Here is a 26,420-nt window from a genome sequence, read left to right as displayed (position 1 = left end):
TAGTCACCTTTCTGTGATATTCGAGATTGTTAGAAAAAAAATAACAAAAGAAAAATGAAAAGATCCCTGAGTCAGGTAATCCTCCTTTTCCTGGTGAGTCACATAGTTAAAAGTTCAGTTTACAATGACAGTCAGCTGTTCAGCCTATTTGTGCTAATTGCTCTTATTAACCACACAGCATCTTATATTCTACTTGAGGTTTTTGGTTTTTTCCTAATTATGCTTTTTTTTTTTCACTCCATCAAATATCTATGAATTTGGCAAAGTCCTCAGTATTAAAATGAAATCAATAAGATTCATACAAATGAAAATAAGTTTTTAGAGAAATTTATAAATTTCTACCATTCGAATTGGAATAAGTTGATATCATATTTATAAGGGGGAAAAACTATAAGGAACACTCACTCTCAGAAACTCAAAATGATTGCACATATTTATCCTATAAGAGGTCTAAGACTTTATGTCCAAACTTAAATGCAACCTTTAAAATCACATTTCATGTCAGGCCATGTAACAACTGGACAATTCAGTAGGCAAGTTAAAATAATTCTTGTTTTCAGTAATTTCTTATGTCAACATAGAATACTGGAAAACTTACATTTAACTCCCAGAAACCTGGGCAGTTATTAGTTAAAAGCAAATGTGTTGTCCTTCTGGTCCACACCTGGTTATAAATAGCAGTAAGGCTTGAGAACACCCCTGGACACTGAGTGGGCTTTCTAAACATAGCTTTTCCTTTCTCTAAAAGTATTTTACAAGAATGCTAAAACATGGTCTTTAAAACACAGACACTTAGGTGAGTGATTTTTAGACCTAGAAAAGATGTGAAATTTTTTCTTAGCCTAGGAACCCATATTTTAGAGGCATAGAAACTGAAGCCCAATGAAATTAAATCTTTTGCTCAGCATCAAGTGGCAAACAAGTAATGATGATGGCACTCAAGCCTCTGTCTTCTAAATCCACTGAATGCAGCATACGACAGATTGCAGTAAGTGTCTGCTCTCATTGCCCTCAAAACCACATTCCTTCTGCACCTCATCCTTCTTCCTTCTTTAAGAAGATGATAACATTATTTGCAACCTTTGGCTATAACTACTTTTTTTTTAATTTTGCTACTTTTTTGATAAATGCTATTTCTATGTTTAAAATATAAGCATTTTCCTTCCTTCTTATAACATCTCTGCCTGCATTTATGATCTTTTATTGTTGACCTATTGTATAGCAATAAGTACAGGAACACATCTAGTAGAGGAGTTAAGTGTTGGGGGCAAAAACTGGGTGGGTAGAGTTGACATACCTTAAAGGGAGATGGGGAGAGAGGGAAGAAAACAGAAATTTTGTTTGAAAAAAAACAGTGGCAAGTTAGACAATGTTTAGCTAGACTTAATACACTATAGCTTTCCTTAATGTAAATTCCAGGTTAACTTCCATTGTGTGCATTGCCACTGACTAGGGAGTAAACATGGCAAAAAGATTTTTGTGTACCACTGTTTTGGGTTAATTTCCTAAAGATTTCTCAAAGACTTCTAAAAAATAAATTAAAAGACAACCATCTTGTTTTTAACTTATTTTCTCTGTTTGCACTTTAATAAGTTGATAAATGGCATTTAAACTCAATAGGTATTATTAATTCTGTCCCACAATTTTAAAGGCACTAGGACTGTGTGTATGTGTGTGTGTGTGCACATATTTGCTATCAACTAGTATGCTGCCTCTGCAACCAGTAAAATAAAATTCTGATCAAAAAACTATTATCATCTAGACTAAAATCAGATTTGATAGAAGGGACAGCCATTGGTAAGTTTAAAAGTCACTCTAGGTGATTATTACATGCAGCAGGGTTATGTCTTTCTTTAGATGAAACACTTTGATGAAATTATAACCAAGCATGACTCTAATTTCATATCTGAGACCTGTTTTATTTAGAGTTCTTTGGAAAGTGCTTGTTCTATGTTTTTATAGTCTTTGGTTGTGCTATAGCAGTATCAAAAGTGTGAATTAATGAACTGATATGCAAAAATGAAATCCTAGGGGATAGGATAAACAAAGTCTTCTAATTATCACTCAGATAAGTTTGGTTGACACAAAAATGGGAATTAGATCTCAGTTCATTGTAACATCTTCATCAAATGAGTTGTCTTTATTTGTTAAAACCAGTGTTTAGCACTTTAGTGTCTTGAATGTTCCTGATAATGAAATAAAGTCAGAATGGTAATTTTCAATAGTAATAATAACAGAATTGATAAGAGAAATACTCAAGATTGACAATAAAGTGACTTTGATAATCTAAAAAATGTCATAAGGTTTCTAAGATAACAACTTGTCTCCTGGAAAAAAATGTACTTATTTATTTTTGTGGCTTATAAACATTTTCTATTTAATTTATACAGAGATTTTACAACATCTTTTATCTCATATTTTCAGGTATTTTGTTCAGTAGATGATCTCAGGTTGAAACTACTGATTTATATATCCATTATATAATATGTAAATATTAATATGTATTTCTCAATGGCTAGTTTAGTGCTTTCTTAATTACTTGTTTTTACTTCATATTGCTATCCTTCAACATCTCCTTTTCCCAGTGAAGATCACGTTGTTGACTTCAAAGAGCCTGAAAAATCGGCCAATTAAAGTAAAGGTGTGAAAAATCATTAAAATAACATATAATGATGGTACAAAAGAAGAATATAAAACATTGTTCTGAAGATCATTTCATTAATGAAGAGATTAATCAATAGTTCTAACATTGACATAATAAAAATGAAGAACATTAATTATAATACTGAGCAATGATATTTTCAATAAAGGCAGATATTAAATATTGTTTCCCATCAGAAACTAGTATATGCAAAGCAGATAAGTTGGCAATGATTATACATATATTTAAAACATGTCTAAACACAGTCATAGAAAGTATTTCTTTTTGTCTGAAAAGAGGCATATTGAAGTGTTTCAGTACTGCTTGAACTGGAATAGATATTTAGACCCTACATAGAAAGTCTGTGATTGCAGAAGAGCTGATACTAGCATGTATATGAATGTGTTTTTAATTAATCTATTTTCATTCATTCAGAAAGGAAAAGAATGCCAAATTTACTTTGAATATGGCATTGTGATATGTTAAAATTCCATTCTTAAATTTTTGCTGCTGTGCTGTTCCTTTAGCATTCACCAAAGAGTACTGTCCTGTCATTCATTCGAGTTACACATCTAGAAGCAATCCCAGGATTCTCATCATAAGGTCCCCTACCTTCATGCTCCCCACCCAATAAGTCACAGATTCCTGGCTGTCCTTTATATCTGAAAGCTCTCTCCAAGGTATACCTGCTCTGTCACTCTCAGGGGCCAGGGTCTCTGCCTCAGCCCCCTATTGAAGTCAGTTCTAGTTCATTGTGAGCAGGGCTATGTTTAAACCTTCCTCAGTCATAGATAATTGCACTTTTGGAAGCTTCACCCTAAATGTTGCCAAATGCACTAAAATGTACCCTCATCTCATATTCAGTATAATTTATCAATTACTAAATGAAAGCTGAGTATCATTGCAGTTGATGAGTTATATTAGTGTTGAATACATTAATTAAACAAGTTGTTTACTGTTTTACAGATTTGTTTTCTTTTTTTCTTTCTTTCTTTCTTTTTTTTTTTTTTTTTTGGCTTTTGTCTTTTTAGGGCTGCCCCCACAGTATGTGGAGGTTCCCAGGCTAGCGGTCTAATCGGAGCTGTTGCCGCCGGCCTATGCCAGAGCCACAGCAACGCCAGATCGGAGCCGCTTCTGCAACCTATACCACAGCTCACGGCAAAGCCGGATCCTTAACCCAATGAGCGAGGCCAGAGATCAAACATGCAACCTCATGGTTCCTAGTCAGATTCGTTTCTGCTGTGCCACGACAAGAACTCCCTGTTTTCATATTTTGCAGCCATTTTTTCAGGTATCATACAATTTTCTTTCTTTTTTTTTTCTTCTTTTTTTTGTCTTTTTGCCATTGCTTGGGCCCCTGCCGCGGCATATGGAGGTTCCCAGGCTAGGGCTCCATTCAGAACTGTAGCTGCCAGCCTACGCCAGAGCCACAGCAACGCAGGATCGTTAACCCACTGAGCAAGGCCAGGGATCGAACCCACAAACTCATGGTTCCTAGTCGGATTCATTAACCACTGCGCCATGACGGGAACTCCTCATACAATTTTCTAAGTCCTTCTCAAACTCTTGGTCCTTTACAAGTAAGCTTTTACGCATAGGCTGAATAGCCCAGATAACAAGATGTCTGAAGATGAGAACTGTCATATGGATGAGTAGACCAGGTGTGTGGGAGTTGGAATGCAAAGTGTTTGTAGGAAAAAAAAAATATAGACATCAAGGAAGAAATGGCAGTGTCCATTAATATGATGTGTATCAGATGATAATGCTAAAAAACAGGTTCTATAGAGATGTCAATATAATATCAACCTACACAGTAATGTCTCAACACATATATATGCACTGCTTGCATATTTTTAAAATATTAATGGCAAACCAACAGCAAAAAATGAAGTTTAGTATGTTACAAAATGAATGTTGGAAAATGGCATTATAAGCAGTTAAATCATCTATCAGTTTAATGACTATGTTTTTAAACCGTTTTTATTTCATCATTAAAACTGAGATAATGAGAATTCCTTTTTGATAGATTTGTTGGTAAATTTAAGCTGTATATATACTGTTCACATAAACTTCTTTGTGTCATATCTGGCAAATACTTGATATTTTTGTTATTATTATATTGATAAGGAACTAGTAAACAATAGCTATTTCACTATTATAGTCATTGTTACAACTTGGAGCAGACCAGAAAATACTACTGAGCTTGACTCGATCTTTCATTGTGATTTTAAAGAAGAAAAAGTTAATACAGAGTTAGTTTAAGGAGAAATGTGTCAGTATTATAACATCCTTTTTATTTGATGTAGAAACATAGTCTTAGTTTAATGAGAAGGTATAGATTTTAAAAATATCTTTCCTCCTTGAATGTACAGACAACCAGAAAAGGAGCTAAAACAAAGGATTTAGAAAGTATTATATAATAAAGAACAGCATCAGCTCCAGGCGCTTAATGCTTTTATGGTTTTGATGCGAATAACCCCAGGTCCCCATTCTGACACCAGTACTACCACTTACTGTGTAAGACATGGTCAAGTCAATTAACCTCTCTCTGTTTTAGTTTCTTTATCTGTAATGTGCAAGTAATATTATTTGTCACTTGCCAACCAGCAGTATTTCTTCAGCTAATTGACTGTCTCAGCAGGGATGTTGCAAAGATTAGCTGATACATGATTTATAAACCTTTTGAAATATTAAATAAATGATGTAAAAAGCCTTAACAAAAGGACAGAACAAATCATTCCATTCATTAATTTGCAGCTTTAGTCATATGTATTTCATTAAAAAAAAAACTTAAGAGGTAGCCCTCAGTAAAGTGAAAACATGATAAACTACTTGGCATTATAGAGTGGTTTTTGTTGCTGTTATTTTTTTTTTAAATCTTCTATCATAATTAAGAATATACAGAAAAAAGTGTATTAGAGGAAATGATTGCAGATCATCTCTTTAAATTGATGAAAACCATTATGAGACATGAAAATGAACTGAGTAAGAATAAAGAAACGTGCTTTCTGAGCCTGTTTTTGCTACTGACAATTGTATATAACCTTGACAAATTTACTTTACCAATAAGGATCTTGAGAAGATGAATAAAAATAAGTGTGCAATGTACTTTTTGCAGATGTAAGAACATAAAAAAATCCTGTGCCAACCATTCTGAGGGACTCAAAAATCAAAAGCCCAGATCTCAAGGAAAATATAGGAAGAAGAGCAACATGAAAATAATTAATTCTTGCATGTTGTCTAGTTAAATAAATGCTATAATAAAGTTATTCACTATACCTAGAGATAGGGAAGGGTGTGGCTTATAAAGTGGGCTTGAAAGATGAGGAAGATTTTGTTATCATTGGGAGAGAAGGTCACTCTAGGTTGAGAAAACAGCAAGAGAAAACCAATAAAAGAACATCAGAGATACTGCAAGTGTTTGGAATGACCAAACCTTAGTATGCAGGGGAGAGATAGTACAGGGAAAGAAGGTATTAAATTAAGTTAGCCTCAAATTCTCCAGGGCCATGCAAGAAAGTTAAAACTATGCTTTGTGGGTTTCCAGGAGCCACTGAAGATTTTTGAGTTTTTTCGATTTTATAAAGTTAATTCTTATGATAGATAGATTTGGAGAAGAATAAGTTTAGATAAGTAAGTAGTTAGTCTATAATTGCAATAGTCAATAAAGAGATGATGAAGGGAGTGACTAGAGAAAGAATGCAAGTAAAGAATATTGAAAAAACAGTGAATGGACAGAATTAAAACAATGAAGCTTGAGAACTGATTGAATGTGAAGAATTAATGGATGGAAGCAATTGAACACAATTCTAAGATTTCTATCATAGATATCTAAGAAAATAGTGGTGATATACACTAAAATGATAAGGATAATGAATAGCCTCAGGAGTGGAGGTGAAGACGTAGCAAAGAGATTTCATTTGAATTTATGAATTAGAATTTTTAAGGACAATCATGAGGGAATATCCAATAGGAAGTAAATTTCCCCAAGCTATGCTTCAGAAGAATACCAGGCTCCAAAATTATAGATTCCATAGCCATCTATACACAGTTGGAAATTAAGACAGTTGGGATACTTAATATTACCAAACAGGACATTAAAAAATAGAATAAATATTACTTAGTAGATAAGTGAGGAAAAGGCAAGTAGAAATGTAAGAGGACTTATGAGAGAACTAGGAGTACAGTAACTATTGTAGCCAAGGGAGAAAAATGTTTCAAGAAGAGATAATTAATGATGTAAAATGTATACAATTTGATACAGAGGATTATTGTGAAAAGCAAAATTGAATTTTGGGATCAATCTGTAATGGTTTTTCTCTGAGGAAACAATTCTAGTAAATTGATAGAGTTGTAAGTTAAACTGCAAAGGAATTAAAAATAAAGCAATGTGGAGGAAGCAGGAAGTTTGGGAGCACATGAAAGTAAAAGGTGAGTGTCCTAAAGAACATAAAGAGTTAAAAGGCGAAATATATTTTATAACAAGAGAAAATATAAACAATTTTATAGGCATTGGAAGAATAGGGAAGAGACCCCAGAAGCACAAGGCAGAACTGAGGAACAATAATGGGAGAGAAGATAGAATCAAGAGCTCAGTCGGGCATTAACATTGGCAAAAGGACTTGAATAAAGACATGGCCGACTTTGATGTGAGGATAAAGATAAATTGGAGGACTTTATGTAGAATGATCTTGATCTTCTCCATGAAGTCATTAAGCAAGATTTTCTATGGAGAGAGAGAAGATGAAATATAAATAAGACTTAAGACGCACACACAAAAATAAATTGCTGCTGTTAGGGATGGTAGAGAGGTCAGGTAAAAATGAGCAAAAGGATTTATGAGTAGCTTTGAGGTCACTTGTTGCCTCCTTAGTGAAAACATTCCCTAAAGGAATATAGCCTGTGCCTCTGGCTTTATAACATTTTTTGGCTTAGATTTCTCATTACAGTGTTTTGATTTGAGAAGTATTGTGGAAAGAAAAAAAAAAAAAAGAATTTGAATCTGGGCTAAGGGAAGTTTTAGAGAAGAAACTAAGTAATAATACAATTGATGAGGTCATGAATTTACAAAAGCAATATAAAAATGTGTGAATGTCAAAACAAGAAATATATATATTTTTTTTTTCCTTGAATGAAGGCATACAAATCACAATATCACATCACTGAGGATCAGAGATGAACTGATGAGTAGAGAGAAGATTGAGAATAACCATTAGTACCAAATGTTGGAACTTTGTGAGCTTGAGAATTTTTATTATACACTGAAAATCAGGGAAGAAGTGAAGAACTTCCCCCAACAGAGGTAGAGAATTATTATTTCTAGAAGTATTAGTCAAAAAGTTACTGTATGAGAACTATGTCTAGAAACTCATGTTGCAACAGAACAAAGGGTGGGGGAAAAAATGTAATTGTGATGTATACATGTAAGGATAACCTGACCCCCTTGCTGTACAGTGGGAAAATAAAAAAAATAAAATAAAAAAAAATTAAAAAGTTACTGTGAAAATTATCAAAAGACCTTTTCTCTCACATTAGGCAAAATTTATTCTAGCCGAATGTTTGTATGATAACGAGGTCAGTGCTTTGGATTTAGAACAAGAAAAAGGCGGCAGGGGTGTTTGACTTGACAGAGTTAATGCGTGTTGGCATCTTTCTGTGATAGAACCCAGTGTAAGAGATTACATTTTTAAAAATGTACTTTGGATAGGACAGTATCCAAACTCTTCTAAAGGACAGCGGAGGTCCCGTTATACCAAATGGTATTCTGGAGCACACGATGTCATGATCTGGTACAGGAATTATAATTATGCCTTAACAGAAGAAACTCCTGTGGAAAATTTCAAATTGTTGCTATTAATAGGGTGCAGTTCGTGATTTCTTCTTTGCTGTCATTCACTCCAAAATGTGACTAGAAGATAGCCCAATTCAAGGAAAAAGGGATTTGAAGTAGCATCAAATTCTGGCCCCCTGTCCTGAGCTCATGAGACTCAGTTTTGAAGCCCTCTAATTTGTGAGATTGAGGGGTTGTTTTTAGAGATGAGCTACTAGATTGTTTGTAAGCCTGAATTAGAGAAATAATATCCTTATACGGGAAAAGAAATGAGAAAAAGATATATAGTACTTAGCATGGAAATAGCTAATATTTCCAGAACATTTCAGGAATCAAAAACTTGCTTAGTTAAGTTTTTTTTTTTTTTACAAGAGTTCCCTTCTATAATCTACAGCATTTGTCAGATTCTTCCTGTTACTGTGTAGATCAATAGTTCTCAAAATTTGGTCCCCTGACTCCTTCATGTCCCCAAACCGTATCAAACTCTACGAGTAACCCTTGTATTCTTCGACACTTTACACTCGCAGCTAATATTCTTAAAATACAAGATTAACCTAAGAATGTACTTGATGAAGCAGTAAAAAATATTAATTTCACCAAATTTCAACTCTTGAATAGAGGTGTTCTTTGCTGTTGTTTTTGTTTGTCTGTTTTTTGCTTTTTTGTTCTTTTTCTGTGATGAAATGGTAAGTCACATGAAGCACTTTTGCCATGTACTAAAGTGGATAGTTGTCTCAAGTAAAGTACTTGTGTACTTTGGATTGAGAGCTGAATGAGCCACTTTTCTCATGAATCACCATTTTTATTTGAAAGAACAACTGACAGGCAAACTGTGGTTTTTCAAACTTGGATATTTGGCAGAGATTTTCTTGAAAATGAATAAAGTGAGTTTGTCACTTCAAGGGAAGCAAGATCCAACTGTATCTGTTGCCTGATAAAATCAGAGCTTTCAAACAAAAATTACAATTTCGGGAAGCTTATTATCTGCCCCTGTGAACTTGTCAGTTTCCTAGTTCTTAAAGACTTTTCTGATGAGACAGGTGGTATTACTAACAGATGTGGTATTGTATAATGAAATACAGTACCATCTGGAAATTTTGCATAACCCAGTGAGCCAATATTTTTCCAAATGACCAATGCCTGATATTTTAAAAAATATGCATGGGAAAAAGATTAATTTAAAGTACAAAGTAGACAAAAGATTTTAATAAAATAGTATGGAAAACATATATTTTTTTTTCTTTTTTTTTTTTTTTTTGCCATTTCTTGGGCCTCTCTCACGGCATATGGAGGTTCCCAGGCTAGGGGTTGAATCGGACCTGTAGCCACCGGCCTACGCCAGAGCCACAGCAACACGGGATCCGAGCTGCGTCTGTGACCTACACCACAGCTCATGGCAATGCCGGATCCTTAACCCACTGAGCAAGGCCAGGAATCAAACTCACAACCTCATGGTTCCTAGTCGGATTCGTTAACCACTGCGCCACAACGGGAACTCCTGGAAAACATATTGATATGGTTTTCCATACGTTTGATAGTATGGAAAACACATTAAAAAAAATTCCACAATTATCTGAAAAATCTACTAAAATTCTCCTCACTTTTCCAACTAAAAAAAAAAAAAAAAAAATCTGTGTGAGGCCAGATTTTCTTCATACACTTCAACTAAAACAACATATTGAGACGGATTGAATAGAGAAGCAGATATGAGAAACCAGATGTCTTTTATTAAACCAGACATTTGCAAAATTAAGCCAGAGAATTTCAAATGTAAAACAGTGCCATTCTTGCCACTCTTTTTTTTACTTTAGAAAATACATTTCATTTCACTAAACATATATTATTTATGGATACATGTAATGGGCTTATTATTTATATTTTAAGTGAATTAATAAATATTTTAAATTTTTTGGTTTTAATATTCATATGGTAAACATTGGCAGATAGAACCACATAAACAAAATCTCACTGGAGTTCTCAATAATTTTTGAGAATGCAATGGATATATGAGACCAAATCATTTCAGAAACTCTAATGTAGACCAAACCCTAAGCACACAGTAAACCACTCAAGGGCTTTTAACAAACTTCACATGATTTCATAAAGTAACAATTGAAAATTCATGCAATTGCACTTGCAAATAATGGGGCAGGAATAATTTTCCTTCTCTTTTAAACATAAAAGAAATCATACCATTCATATTAGAGAGAACACTTCAGTGCCTGCTGATGGCATTCTCTCCATTCTTTCTTCCAAGTCTGTGAGTCTCATTTCATGTGTCCCCATTTACAGGAGTAAAATTAGCATGTCATCCAGTCACCATTTGGCTTATGACTCAATGTCACTATAAAAATCATGTAAGCAGCTTCATAGACCCAACTCTTTTAGGATCCATCTATGTGGATGCTTTGATTTGTTTTCATAGAGGAGACGTAAGTACATACTTTTTCTGGCTTCTTGCATTCTATCTAAATTTATACATTGTACTAGAGTAAAATCTTCTGATTTATTCTCTCAATTTGTGTATATGATATTTAAAAAGAAAAAGGACATAAGGAAAATACCAACACAAGTCATGAATCTTACTTTAGAAATCCATTATACAAACAGAATTTTTAGAATACTAATATGCTACTTCCGTTGTTAAAGAGGAACAAAGTGAGACTTTTTTAAGAAGGGGGAAAAGACATTTATTGGATTTTTAGATATCAATATTTAGAGGTTTATACTGTAAAATTTAATCTAGTTTTAAATAGTACAGTACTTAATAAAATGTCTTTTCCTCTCTCTAATTAGATTTTGGATTATTAGTATAATGTCTCTGTGTATAGATAGATACAAAAAACCCCACCATATTATCTTGTTTATACCCAATACTACCGTTTTGTCATGTCTAGAAAATTTGAATTATAGCAACATAAAGAGGAAACTCTAGTGAAGAATCAAAGCCCACTTTTGGTCAATTTTTCAAGTTTTATTCTGATTACTTTGCATAAGGCCGGAATATGTGCTAATTGCTACTCTGTTAAACCTCTACCGGCTGCTGGCATTTATTAGATTTTTTTGACTTTCATCATTTTGGGGTGAATATCTGTCAGAACTAATCATTTGGCAACAGTTTCCCCAGAATTTCTGAGCAAACTACAAGTCATTAAACAGCTATTATGTTGGTGTTAAACATATTCTGAGCCTCTGGTTGTCATATCAATAAACTGAAGAGCTGTGTCTAAGTGTTTGGCTGAAAGAAAAAAAATAATATAGCTGCCGTGCATGTAAAAATTGCTATTTTTGAGCACCTAATGGGAATTCACTAAGGAAGTATGATCATAGAGAGAGAGAAAAGGATACAAAGTTCATAGTATCTAGATATTTTGCTTAAAAATGTAATTATATTCTTCCTTCATTTACATATTTACATATGTACAATTTGTCAGCTATTGTTCTTTTTGCTGAAAAACAAGTTTATTGTCTGGAGAAAGCCAATGTAATAAAAATTCAGTACTACTCTATAATAATTAATCTAGCAAATAGATTTCATAAACGCTTGAGGAAAGATGTTTACAGGAATAATCTTCTCTCACAACTGTCATTATTGCCTTCATTCAATCCAATCAAAAGCTAGATACACACATTTTAAAGGTGAATTCTCTCTCTCTCTCTCTCTCTCTCTATATATATATATATATATGTATACACGTGTCTTTCATAACCCTGTTTCTGCTTCCATGTGATTATTATTTAGGAGTACACTACGTGAAAATTCAAATTAAGTTGTTGGCTCCCCTCTTATAAGTAGAACTACCACCATCACCAGAAAATTACATTCCAAGATATACAAATCATAACACAGGACACCTTTAAATTTATATCTTATGGATAATGTCACCACTTTTTTCTGTCTCACTCTGATGTTTTAAATCTCTTCAAGGCCAAGTGAATTAGATGTAAACTCTCTCATAAATGTATATTCTTAGGACAATCTATATTTAAAAAATTATAATGGCAAAAAACAAGGGACTTTATTATAAAATACACTGTTCTTTATGCAAGACCTACAGACCTGGGTTTAAGTCATAGTTCTGTGTGTTATTTGGCAGTCACTTAACATCTCTGAGACTATTTTCTTCAACTGAAAATGAGGATATTTTTGCCTGCTTCATAGACTTGCTATCAGATGAGAAATAATAGCAGTTGTGCTGTTTTTGTTTGTTTCTTTTTTGTTTTGGCCACTCCTGTGGCATGTGAAAATTCCCAGGCCAGGAATCAAACCCATGCCACAACAGTGACCCAAGCCTCTGCAGTGACAACTCTGGATCCTTAACCCCACTGTGCTACAAAAGAGCTCCACAGTTAGGTTATTTTTTAAAGCCTGTGTTTTAAAAAGTCATAGAGACTGAGTGAAAGACAATGCAACAATCTTATTATTCCTCTAACCTGCCTAGATATTTTTGCTAGATATAAGAAAGTCAGTGACTGAGTCTAAATTCCTACAAACTTTGCTCTTATTCAAAAGGTGACCATAGAAAAATCTGTAAAGAAGTCCAATTCTAAATCTGTAAGATAGCATAGAAACTAAGTACTGTGTTGGTTAATGGTGGCGGAGTAACTAATGAAAATATCGTTATAACTAATATCCCTGAATTACTTCAAGGTAAAAAACTTTATCCAAACTAATAGCTTACTCACAGATAGGCAACCTGGTAAAACAGAAAGAGTGGCCTGAGACTTTGTTGACCTTCATTCCAAATAATTAATTGACTGTGAAGATGGGCAGATCACTTGAAAGATCTAGTTCTCAGATTCTTCACCTACAAAACCTTCCAGATTTTTATGATTTGGTAATTTAGTATAACCAGGGAATAGGGAAGTTCTCTGGGCTACTGATGAGAGTGGATTAATGTTTCTTTTCCATTGTTCAGTGCTATTCAACATACTTCTATGCAGCACTGACCATGTGCAAAAGGCTTTACTAGACATTGTATGTAGTTAAAATAGGGACAAAATTCAGTTCCTGTCTTGTTAGAATTTGTGATCTGTCTAGAAGGACAAGCAACCATAATGCTAGTTAGAATTTTAGTCCCCAGGATACAGTCCCATAGGAGTGCTAGCTGAAGAGACAAGAGAAAGAAGACAAAGAGAAGATGGAATTTGGCTGAATTTGGGGGGCTAAATCCATTTTAAAAAGTAAATTTGGAGTTCCCGTCGTGGCGCAGTGGTTAACGAATCTGACTAGGAACCACGAGGTGGCGGGTTCGGTCCCTGCCCTTGCTCAGTGGGTTAACGATCCGGCCTTGCCGTGAGCTGTGGTGTAGGCTGCAGATGCGGCTCGGATCCCACTTTGCTGTGGCTCTGGTGTAGGCCGGTGGCTACAGCTCGGATTAGACCCCTAGCCTGGGAACCTCCATATGCCACGGGAGCGGCCCAAGAAATAGCAAAAAAAGACCAAAAAAAAAAAAGTTAATTTGCCAGAGGAAGGCATTGCTGAACAAGCTTAAGTAAATGCACCATCAGAGAAGCTCTGGGGAAATACTGTGCATTATTTTGCAACATATGAAGTATGAGAGCTAGTGGTTAAAGCAGTTTTTTTCCACCAGATTGTGGAAAAAACTCAGCAGTAATTCTGGTAAGAGCTTCTCCTATGTTTTACAGAGGATAAATTTGAGTGACAGCAAATAAAACTCAACATGACCTGGCAAATGATTAGACATAGATATCAAGTGAGGCAAATAAGTAAAAATATGATCCAACAAAGCATATTAATGAGGCCAATTCTATTTGTGTGTTTTATGGTGATCTTATTTTGTTTTACTGAATTTGAAATGTTTGTGTAAAACCAAGTAGAAGTACCTAATTAGCAGTCAGTTGCTCTTGTGTGTAAGGAGCTAGGGAGAACAGTCTCAATAGGAGGTGTTCACTTTCACATTATCCATAGTGAAGAATTAGAAGCATTAGGAGTAGATGAGTTATTCAAGTCAGGAAGTAAAGAAGGTCAATGACTGATTCTAAATTCCTACAAAATATGCTGTTATTTCTACAGAAGACCCTAGAAAGGGAAATCTGTGAAGAATACAAAGGCTAAATTGGATGGACCCAGGATAGTAAGATATCACGAAAGCTATAAACAACTGTTTTTTAATCAACACTTACCATGTGCCAAACAGTGTGGTAGGCTCTTGAAATACATAGTCCAAATAAATTCTCATAACATCTTGAGAACTAAGTATATTTATCACAATTTGTAGGTAAAGAACTGAATACAGAGGAGATTAGACACAGCATAACAGGTAAATGGGAAGTCCGGATTCAAACACAGGAGGATGTTCCTATAATTATCTTGTCTCTGTATGTACTAGGGGAAAGTTGCAAGGAGAATGTAGCTGGCAGTGTCATGTATTATGGTTAGCTCAAACAGATTGGACACCCGCACAAGAACTTAACACTAAGCAATTATTTAATGTTAATACAGATGATTTCAGTGCTCTATAAGAAAGTAAAACATACTATATAAAAGCCAATGGAAAAGAAAAATTCTAAAGGTTGGTTCAAGGATAGTGATAAAATAAAATCAGCTGAACTCTTCTGAGATATTTAATGAAGGAAAGAGATGGTAGTGAAAAGCTGTATGAAGGTTGAGGAAAAGGTATTTGGTTGGATGGTTAGTTCATTTATTTAGTAAGGGAAGACTTGAACATGCTTATAAACTTAAGGGAGGAAAACCAGAGGAGAAAGAAAACTCAAATTATTGAGGAAAAAAAAATGGATGAAGCCAGTCCTATAGGGGGTCACAAGAAAGGGAATCAATAGCACACTTTAAAAGAAAGCAGCTAGCTTATCTAGAAAGAAAGAGTAGTGATTTACAGAAAAATGTATTTGAGAAAGGAAGAAATTTATAGAACTTGCAGCAGATGTCCTATATCTTCTCCAAGAAAGAAGATGCAAAGTCATTTCTTAAGGCAGGTGGTGTCTGGTTCTGTGGACTAGAAAGGATTTAGTATCCTTCCCACAGAAAGAAACATAAGGAGGAGTCAACTAGAGGTGAACAAAAGAATTTCCGTGCAACTCAGACTGTATACTAATAATAGAGTAAAAATGTTTAGTTGAGCCAGTTGGCACAATTTTGTGACTTTTTCTTGTAACACTCGGCCATCCAGTAATGAGATCAGAGAAAGTGCATCGTGCTGTTTTTCCAGGTGAGGCTTAGGAAAGTCAAGGTGACAGTAGAGCAAAGGGACTTCTCGATGCTAATAAGAAACTACATGCAATTGAAACAGGCTAGACCTAGAAGAAGCTAAAACAAAAAGGGTTAAAGGAATATGAAAAACAGATTCATTGAGAGCAAGAAGAAAAGAAAAAGAATAGGTGATTATGGTCCCAGAAGGGAATTTCTAAGTTCAAGATTCTAGAAATGATGCAGATTTGAGTGATCATTGTTTTTACACTTTCACTTGAAGTATCATTAATGGTTATGTCATCCATCTGTCCTACTTTACTTATTAGAAAATGCAAGACTAAGTCGAGTGTTTTTTTTTTTTTTTTTTTTTTTTTTTTTTTTTGTCTTTTTGACATTTCTTGGGCCGTTCCCGCAGCATATGGAGGTTCCCAGGCTAGGGGTCTAATCGGAGCTGTAGCCACCGGCCTATGCCAGAGCCACAGCAAAGTGGGATCCGAGTCGCATCTGCAACCTACACCACAGCTCACGGCAATGCCAGATCCTTAACCCACTGAGCAAGGCCAGGGATCGAACCCGCAACCTCATGGTTCCTCATGTTATTCGTTAACCACTGAGCCATGACAGGAACTCCCAAGTGATTTTTTGACTGTCACTCCATGACCAGGTGGCAGAGCCAGTACTAAACAAACCCAGGATCTCTTGAGGATCATTTTGAAATTTTAATTAACAATCATTAAATCATATTCCCGTAAAAAAGAACGGTAGACATAGTCAAGTGATTAGAAACCAATACTATCCATTATATAGTCACCATGAAACATGCAGTATTCATATATTTCCTATTTCAAAACTTGTATTATGCTCTTCCTCCGTCTTTCCTCTTTCAGCTTCCTCTTACAGAAGAGAGTATAAAAGTTTTCTCCATATTAAGTTCATAGTGCCCTCATTATGCATTGGGAGAAGAAATACTAAGCCTCAAGGAAGGTGCTACTGACTACCACACTGAATTGCACTGTAAATGGCATCAAGTCATTTCAGAGTGCCAGTGGGCATGTCCATGATAGTGTATGGTTCTACCATTTTAGATTCTCCTATATTTCTTATATGTTGAAAAGACTCTTTTCTCTCGATTGTTGTCATGGGTTTTTAATGTTAAACTACAGTAAAATATAATTGGCATGTTTAGGAGTGGGAGGGAAATTATGTTATTTTTCAGTTCTGTTTAAAGAAAATTAATCTGGAGTTCCCATCATGGCTCAGTGGTTAATGAATCCGACTAGGAACCATGAGGTTGCAGGTTCGATCCCTGGCCTTGCTCAGTGGGTTAACGATCCGGCCTTGCCGTGAGCTGTGGTGTAGGTCACAGACGCGGCTCGGATCCCTCTTTGCTGTGGCTCTGGCGTAGGCCGGTGGCTACAGGTCCAATTCAACCCCTAGACTGGGAACCTCCATATGCCACAGGAGCAGTCCAAGAAATGGCAAAAAGACAAAAAAATAAAGAAAGAAAATAGGAGTTCCCATCGTGGCGCAGTGGTTAACGAATCCGACTAGGAACCATGAGGTTGCGGGTTCCGTCCCTGGCCTTGCTCAGTGGGTTAACGATCCGGCATTGCCGTGAGCTGCGGTGTAGGTTGCAGACGCGACTTGGATCCCGCGTTGCTGTGGCTTTGGCGTAGGCCGGAGGCTACAGCTCTGATTCGACCCCTAGCCTGGGAACCTCCATATGCCGCGGGAGCGGCCCAAGAAATAGCAACAACAACAACAACAAAAAAAAAGACAAAAGACAAAAAAAAAAAAAAAAGAAAATAAAGAAAATTACTCCAGCAGAAATTTATTTTATATCTTAATATTCATTTTCTTTTGACCTTCAGGAAAGGATATACATTTTTAACATAGAAAAAAAAATAAAGATATACATTTGATGATCTTTTGTTATTACATGTATCTCATATTTTACCTTGACAATATTTTCTTCATCAAGTCTTTAAGTATGTGTGTTACTGTGTTTGTTTGGGACAACTCACTTTTATTGACTCCTTTGTAAATCTGAGGATTTTATTTCAAAGATTCAGTCAAAAGATTGTTATTCCTCTCAAACAATGACTTACGGGGAAGGGGATTGGGGGGACAAGGGAGCAGGCCTCCTAGAATGGGAGAAATACTTGATCACTGGCATTGTTTAGACTCATTGGTTCATGCGATAATAAAAAGCAAACTAGATTTTGGTCAATTTCATTATTTTATTATCGTTCTTAGACTCTCTGCACACAATGCACTTGCTTACTTCTTACTTCTGGAACAGACCACTTCCACTCAACCCCCCACCACCTTGGTGGTGCTTCTCTGTGGAGTTGAAGACTGACTAAAACGTATTAGAGAAGGAGAATTTTATGATCTAAGCCAGGTGTCCACAAACTACAGCACGCAGGCCCAATCTGGCCCTATGCCTATTTTTGTAACTATTATTTGTTTATTACATCTTTTTAATGTATTATCTTTGACGACTTTTTCACTACAACTCAGAGTTGAATAGTTGGATAGAAACTATTTAACTTTCAAAGCCTAAAATACTTACTAACAGAGCCCTTTACAAAAAATGTTCCCTGACCCTTGATCAATAATCAAAGCATTACTTACTTTGCAGAAATGTAAGCAAGACAGTTATTTCACATTTATGTTGTAGGCCAGTAATATAACAAGTGTCTTTGTTAAATGTTTACCGTTGACCAGCATTGTTATTTACCTATTAATTTTTCTCTGTTTTGTAGTCCCTGCTATGTGGATATTTGTTAGCAATGACTGATGTGGAAACTACATATGCAGATTTTATTGCTTCAGGAAGAACAGGTAGAAGAAATGCAATACATGATATCCTGGTTTCCTCTGCAAGTGGCAACAGCAATGAATTAGCCTTGAAATTAGCAGGTCTTGATATCAACAAGACAGGTGAGTCCTTTGATACCCAACTCTTTATGAACATGGAATGATTTGCAGCATTTCACTAAGTAGGATTAAGGCATCCAAAAACACCTTTGAGAGTAACCTAATAGAGTTATAAACAGTCTAAAGCAAGATTAAAGTCAGAGACTAATCTCTTAATCACTCCCACTCTGTTTTCAGTGACTTTTTACAAGGTTCTCCACTCAAATGCAGAGTCCTCAATCTGATTTTACTAATGCAATCAATAAAACACAGGAGTTTTTTTTTTTAATCCTAATTGTTATAAAAGCTCTATTATATCTAATGTAGAATATTTAACAAAGTTGGAGTGCCTCCTTTGACAATATTGCCCACCTGTAGCATTTAATAGTGTTATGTGTTTAATAAGATTCATAGATGAGTTTGATGGACCTCAATCCCAAGAACCATTTCAAAAGAAAAGGGTCTCCGGGACCAATTTTGTTGCGAATAGAAGCAAAATAGTCTGTAACATAAATAAGTCTTAGGTAAAAGTTCTTTTAGTTCTCCTTTCATGATACACTGAGTTTGAAAATTGTATCTTATTAGGCCTTGAACTCCCACCCATCAAATCTGACTTTACCAATGCAAAAGTAAAACAAGTTTAACATGACCAAGTACTTCTGAATATGTGAATGACTCTCCTGATAGTTCTTTCATCCATAACTTTTGCAGTATCAAAGCTGAATGTATTTCTCTGAGAAAAACTTATATAAAAATAATCTTTAAAAGTAAAATGGAGTTCATAGTTAAGGAAGTATGATATTGTGTACATAAAAAGCAGTTACAAGTTTCTGATTCATGGCAACCACTCAATACCTCTTTGCTATTAGAATTTTTATGTCAAAGCCTTCCAGTTATTAGAAAACTGAGTCAGACTATATGTATATATGTTAACGAAACAGCTTAGCAACATGACTTTAAAATACCAATGGACAGAACTTTATTCAGTGGCTGTGGGTCAGCAGGTCATAGGTTGGTCTTTTCAAATTAAGGTTGAAAATAAAACTTTAACAATCGCCACCATGGGATATATAGACTGATATATATTTGAGGTTTCATTGTTTCCCTTTATTACTAACGGGGGTTAATTTTTAAAATGGCTGTGAGAAAGGCTATAGGGAATTATTCCAATTTGGTGGCTTGAGGTAAGTAAATAAATTTTTTTTCTGTAATCTTTGAGAATTTGCTAATCTTCTTCATAAAATTTGCAATTTGATGCGAGTATTCTATTTTAAATAATCTTCATTAATTTTATTTTATTATATTTTATTTTTTATGGCTGCATCTGTGGCATATGGGGTTAGGGGTCAAATCCAAGCTGCAGCTGCCAGCCTACACCACAGCCACAGAAATACTAGATCCAAGCTGCATTTGCGACCTATATTGCAGCTCATGGCAACGCCAGTTCCTTAACCCACTAAGTAAGGCCAGGGATCAAACCCAAATCCTCATGGATACTAATTGGGTTCTTAACCCGCTGAGCCATAATGGGAACTCCTGCATTCATTTTAGCCACCCTTAATATAAGGACATTTTTATTCTTGGTGTAGTTTAGTATTTCTTTTTTTGTTTTCACTGAAATGGAGATCCATTAGCCCTAAGACCTTTCTTATATGAGACTATATTAAATTATTTTCTTATAATGTATATAAGTTGATGTTTTATATTAATAAAGATACAATTTATATTTTATATTAATTTATTATAATTAAATAATTTAAAATAATTCAAATATCTTTATGGTTCCAAATTTTATTCTTTTAAAATTACTTCTCTAGGTTAGTTGCAATTCTGTAGGCCTTTGAAAGAATTTTGTTTCTCTTAAAATCACAAAGTCAAGAATAAGGCAAAATATGAACAACATTGACTGTTTATTATTCTAAGTACAAAGAACTAAAAATAATAACTGTACAACTAAAACTCTAAAATGTAAGAAAATGACAACTGTACAATGGCAAATTAAACATCACTAGCATAGAATAGTGCGTGACTTCCTTTGTAATTCCTGAGTATTTCAGTTTCTTTTTAAGTTTATGCTGAACAATATTGTCCCATGCTTATCTTGACAAGTTAACAAGCATCTATTTAGCCACAGCTCTGTGTTTACAGCATTATATTGGGCTGGAAAAGTGTCCCTGGATACCTAGAAAGTCCCAAGCCCCATGGGAGTAGAGACCTTCATTTTGTATTTATGCAGTCACTTTCATCCTTAATATTCTACTCTCTTGCATCTGCCCTAATATGACTTCATCCCTTTGGTTACCAAGAGCTTCTCCTATTTATCGAGTTCTTATTTCATGCTAATCGACACATCTCAGATTCAGGCCATCTGCACATCTTGGGGACTTGTTCATTGCTCTAATAATAAACATTGTACATGAAAATTATATATAGTGCATTGTGATATTCTTAGAACCCCTTTAGAACAGTATATGATTTTTATGTGGAAAAACTGCTTTTAATTTCCCAATTTCCCTAAAGTATGGTATATGGTGAGGTATCTTATGTGTTTATTAAATGTAAAGGAGAAATTGCCTTTAACATCTCCAGCTAAATTCATGGAAAGGCCACCTTCCTCTATTCATTTGATTTATGGTAACAAACTGTTAGCAAAAATTAATATAACGTACATTATTGCAACACCCCAAATTAGTTTGTCCACTAAGCCATATCGGTTGCTTAGTGACAAGCTAACACACACAAAAATATTTGAATCTTTGAATCAAGGACTGTCTGCAGTTTGCACCCAGGTAAAGTAACCTAATATGGGGAGAAGTCATTGCTTAATTTTAGTGTTTGTTATGTCACTGACTGAGATTGTTGCTAAGGGTGCAGTTATGAAGGTAGTTTTATTGGAGTCGTACATATGTTCTATAAGGGCAGGCCAGAAGCCTTCATAACTGACAGAGGCTAACCAGCTGACATAATGTCCTTCGCTGTTGCTTTTCATTTAAACTAATTAATCCTCTGAGAAGTCAAGTTATCACCAAGTGTTCAAAATAAGGTAAAATTCAATTTAAAAGTATTTCTTAAAATAGGACAGTCAGACATCTAAAGGTAAACTTGCTCCCTACTTCTGATTCCTACCTAACGACCTATCTGATTTCTGCAACCTGTGAAACTGCAAGTGCCATGCCATGACCTGGCCATCCCTAGCTATTTATCAAAAGCATAGAGCGTCGCTAACCACTCTAAAAATTCCATTATTATTTTGTTTTTGAGCCATGCTGTCCCAGAACCAGAGTTAGTCAGCCCTTGAAACACTTAAGCTATTTGTTTTCTTGGTGGGGAACTGATAACCATGAAAATACATTTGTCTCTATGAGGATTTCAGACTTGAGTATTTGTGAAATTTCCAATATGATATATTGAAAGCCAGCAAATATAAACAGTCATTTTTATTTGGCCTTTATCTTTTTTTATGTCTCTAACAGAAGGTGAAGAGGATGCACAGCGAAATTCGACAGAACAAAGTGGGGAAGCCCAGGGAGAAGCAGCAAAATCAGAAAGCTAACACTCCACTTTGATCTTTATCAACACCTGACAATGTCTCAAATCTCCGGGCCTGTCTGGAATGCATTTATTTCCGAGAGTGAAAGGGGGAAAAAGAAAATGGCTGTTCTGCATTGCCGGAAACTGCTTGTTATGTTAAAAATGGGGGCAGAGGCTGTGGCTGCAGACAGACTTTTCTCTACCTCTGGCATTAGCAATGGTTGAAATCATGTGGCTTGTGTTTGGATGTCATTTTTGGATGGATCCTTTCACTTGACCATATATATGACGAAATGCTTGTAGAGAGTAGCACTGACCTAGATGATGATTCTTCCTGTAGCATCTGGCCCCTCACAATGTCAGAGGATTTAATTGTGTCTAATCGCAAAGGGTTGGTTGAACCCCAGAGTTTTAAATATCTCTGGCCCAAGTATTCACCCAGTAAAAGAACCATCCAGAAAGCACTGTTTTTAACATTATGTATCTGTGTGTTCCTGCTGTGTTATTTACACTGTTTTGTATTGTACAATATAGATGCTCAGCACTGCCCCCTTCTTTGATTGCTTATGAAAAACAAAAATGATGTCTTGTTACTGTGAATTTTTATACCACTCATTTTTAAAAGGGCTGCCTTTTTTTCTGCTCCACAGGATAAGATAGAACACACTTTTTTTTTTTTTAAACATAATCTTTCCCCTTAATTCACTGCTGATGAATTAAGTCTAACAGATTCATCAAGACTCCTTTTGCTTATTGTACAGGCATTCGAAAATATCCATTAATGTGAATATTACCTGAATTCAGTCTGTTTGGTGTCTGCACAGACCAGAATTCAATCTGCAAATTTTGTCTTTTGCCCAAGTGTAAAACTTTTTCCAATGAATATTTTTATTTTCAGTTATGAGGATTTGGGAGAATTGGGGAGGTGGGAAAGAGAATCCAAGGTAATACCAAGCACTGGAAATACTTCCTTCTATGAAATCAAATTTCTCACAGTGCTGTATGATATTATTAAAATTTGGAGGACAACTTATCTCCACAGAGCTGCAAAAGATGGAGAAAATGACCTTGCAATCATGTGGACACCAATCACAAAAATAAAGCCCTTGTGTTTTTCATGTCTTTTTTCAGCCCTATCAGATCCAAATGTTATTATGCAGTTTTTAATGTTTGTAAACTTTTACTAATATAATTAGTGTGAATTGCATTCTGATACAATAATAATCATTATTAGAAGCTGACAAAAATCCTTATTAATACTGTTGATGGCCTCTGCTGTGTTTTGACATCATGGTTCTTATATGGAAAGTTTCCTGTGTAATCCCTCCAGTCAGTATTATGAAATCATTTCTCAGTAGTAATAAAAAAGGCACCAGTAATATGCAGTGGCTCATGAATTACTGGATAAATACAAGGCAACAGGAAGACCCTTTACAATAAAAAGCCCACTTAACTATCCTCGAGGTCTTAGATAGCGTCTCACGTGAAGTAGGTTAGGCAGCATTTCAGCAGATAATCAGTATGGACAAACCAGGATCTCAGCCCTCCTTTGTAGTTACATAAGTGATGAAAGGTAAGTCTGCCCTCATCTCCCTTTACAGTACATTTTGAATGAGATAAGGGCATGGGTATCACTTAATCCTCAATCATGTATTACTAGAAAAAATGTTAACTGTGTGACTCTTGGAGAAAATAGGAGGAGGAAAGATTAAATTTTAGAGAACTTCCTTTTGTCTAACCCAATAGGGTCCAAAATGGCCAGTTAAATTTCAGACCAATCCACCTATTAATAGACTCACAAATGGGAAAAGAGGTTCCTGAGGCTATTTTAGACAATTTCTGGTAGTCCATTTAGGACATCCACTTACACATCCATACAATCACTTTTTCATATCCTCATTTATTATCCTCATAGCTTTCTTGTGCATCCAGGTAACATTCTCTTCATCCTTAAATTTATAGAGTTCCAGACTGATTTCATGTGATTCTGTAAAGTTTAGGACTAGTGCTGAGTATATGTGGAGGATTTATATTCCTATGTGATATATAATTATTAATGCATGTGGTATCATGCTTGTCTTTGAATATATAATAGTGCTAAATTGTGAAGTCATATGGAGCTTTTGAATTATTTTGACCTCTTACTGCTACTTTGTCTGCTATATTCAAACCCAAAGGTATTACCAGGCCAGAAAATAAAAATCAACTCTCCAAAACATCCACATCCCATGAAAGTTGCTCAGCAAAAGTTCAAAATAACTTCCAAATTCTGTCATATCTTTTACTTTGCAAGTCAATAATATACATGGGATTGAATTTTTAAGGAGAGAAAGAAATGCATTTGGTTTGATTATACACATTAAATGCCTATTAACTGACTTTCTGCTAATCACTTCAGCACACATATTCTTCCACTTAATCCTCAAACAATTCAATTAAAGAGGTAACATTATTCCATTTCAGGAATCAGGAAATTAAAGCTCAATAAGGTATAACTTTTACAAGCTTAAAAAGCTAATAAATGATGAAATAAAATTTGAACCTGTGTTTATCTGTCTCCAGGGAGCTTTCCACGGCACATGCTCTAAAATTGAAGCCAGTTACAGAGCATGTATGTCTATAAGAGATGGACTGGATCAGCCTCCATATTTTAGAGAAGGAAAGAGTAATTGTTGATCTCAAAGTTACCTAGATGAGTAATGACGCAGATGTGACTAGCACTTTTATTTAAAAAAAATAATAATAAATTTAATTAAAACTTATTTTTTGTGTTATACTTCCCAGAAGACATTTTTCTGACATGAAGTCTATAAACTTAGCATGGTTCAGATTTTTTACATTCCATGCTACTCATTTTGTTTAATTAACTAGAAATGTGATAATTTCAGTTTTTTGACTTACTTGCAATAAGAGAACTTTTCAAATTTATCTTTAATCAATTGTAAGCATCCTGTGCTGATATTGAAATCATAAATTCATAGAAATGTTTTTACAACAGATGACAAATGATTTTTAGGCAATATCCCCAGAGCTACACACTGTAAATACCCAACACTCAAGTCTTACTTACAGTGGAAATGTACTGTTTTAGAAGATGAACAATATTGCTTCAGAGAGGCAATAAGGGGTTAAAAAAAAAAAATGTAACTGTGGGCTGTAAAGTTTCTTGGTGAAGCCAGTAGTCATGGGGAGAATATGTAAAGTCATCAAGTGAAAACAGGAAAGGAACTATGTTTATGATGTCTTAATAGGCCCTAAATTGTTCTTTCATTTAAAAAGTGGCAGTCTCTGAAGTCATTTGTGAGCTTGTATGACTTTTGTATTTAGCAATGTTGCATGCTCACATAATTGATATTAAAAGTAATACATTTTTCTGAAATGTACACAGTCTATTAAGAGTATTTATTGAACACACAACTATGTACTTGGTGCTTGAGAAAGTGTTGTGGGGGATAAAGGAGATAGCCAAAGCTCAACCATCCTGTGGTGGAAGTACCCAGCATTCCAGCCTCATTTTTTCTGGCCTCTAATCCAATCATTTTGACCTCCTCTATTCCACCCTGGTAGCCCACTTCCTAGACCTTTAAAAAAAAAAAAAAAAAAAAAATAGCCACTCTCGCATCATATGGAAGTTCGCAGCCCAGGGATTGAATCCAAGCCACAGCTATGACCAACGTTGCAGCTGCGGCCACTCTGGATCCTTTAACCCACTGAGGTTTGGCTATGGATGGAATCTGCGCCTCCACAGTGACCTAAGCGACTGCAGTCAGATTCTTAACCCACTGTACCACAGCAGGAAATCCTCCTGGACTTTTATTTATCATCTACCAGAGCCATCCTACTTCTCAAATATTAAACCCTGCTATCACTCCTGTGTTCTTACCTGTTCACCTGAAGAAGAAAGGCAGGTGTTTATCAGAATCCTCTGAAAGTGTTTACAATGCTCCTTCCTCTAACTGCACATGCAGATATATATTCATGCACAAACTCTCCTTTTCTTACAAATATTCCCTCTAACACTTTCATAACTTTTCCTCCTACTCTCACCCCTGCAAGGTCTAGAAGTACAAGGCTTCCTGATGCACCCCCCTATTCACTGAAAAACTTTAAAGTGAATCAGCGTTCTCACAGCCAAGCAGGGTTTTACTATATGAAGGATATCTTGGGATAGAGGAGCAAAGAGTTAACTTCTTTTATCTTAATGTTGCTCTTTTAAAAATATTATTTTTACCATATACAGGCATACCATAAAGACCAAGCAGAGACCAAAGCAGGGCTCAGAAGAACACAAGCATCAAACAGCACTCAGACCAAATCCAGGAAAG

General features: G+C 35.2%; 1 protein-coding gene across 3 annotated transcripts in view; it reads left to right on the top strand.

Moving 5' to 3' along the window:
- PKIA (cAMP-dependent protein kinase inhibitor alpha) overlaps nt 1-25,478 on the top strand; it is a 104,571-nt gene extending 79,093 nt beyond the window's left edge. For 2 of the 3 annotated variants that reach the window (NM_001444955.1, NM_001444954.1), the window contains 2 exon segments: nt 18,411-18,588; nt 22,038-25,478. In NM_001444955.1, the coding sequence (NP_001431884.1) occupies nt 18,438-18,588; nt 22,038-22,117 (231 nt within the window). In that variant the 5' untranslated portion in view covers nt 18,411-18,437 and the 3' untranslated portion in view covers nt 22,118-25,478. 3 annotated transcript variants of the gene reach the window in all.
- Nucleotides 25,479-26,420: the final 942 nt, after the last annotated feature.

This window comes from Sus scrofa, chromosome 4 (genome assembly GCF_054392235.1).
Source record: "Sus scrofa isolate SSC_HxYL_T2T_F1_AM1 chromosome 4, Sscrofa_HxYL_maternal_Yorkshire_Landrace_v2.0, whole genome shotgun sequence".
Lineage (NCBI taxonomy): Eukaryota > Metazoa > Chordata > Mammalia > Artiodactyla > Suidae > Sus > Sus scrofa.
Note: the sequence above shows the minus strand (reverse complement) of the source record. Positions and strands in the feature narration are given on the sequence as shown.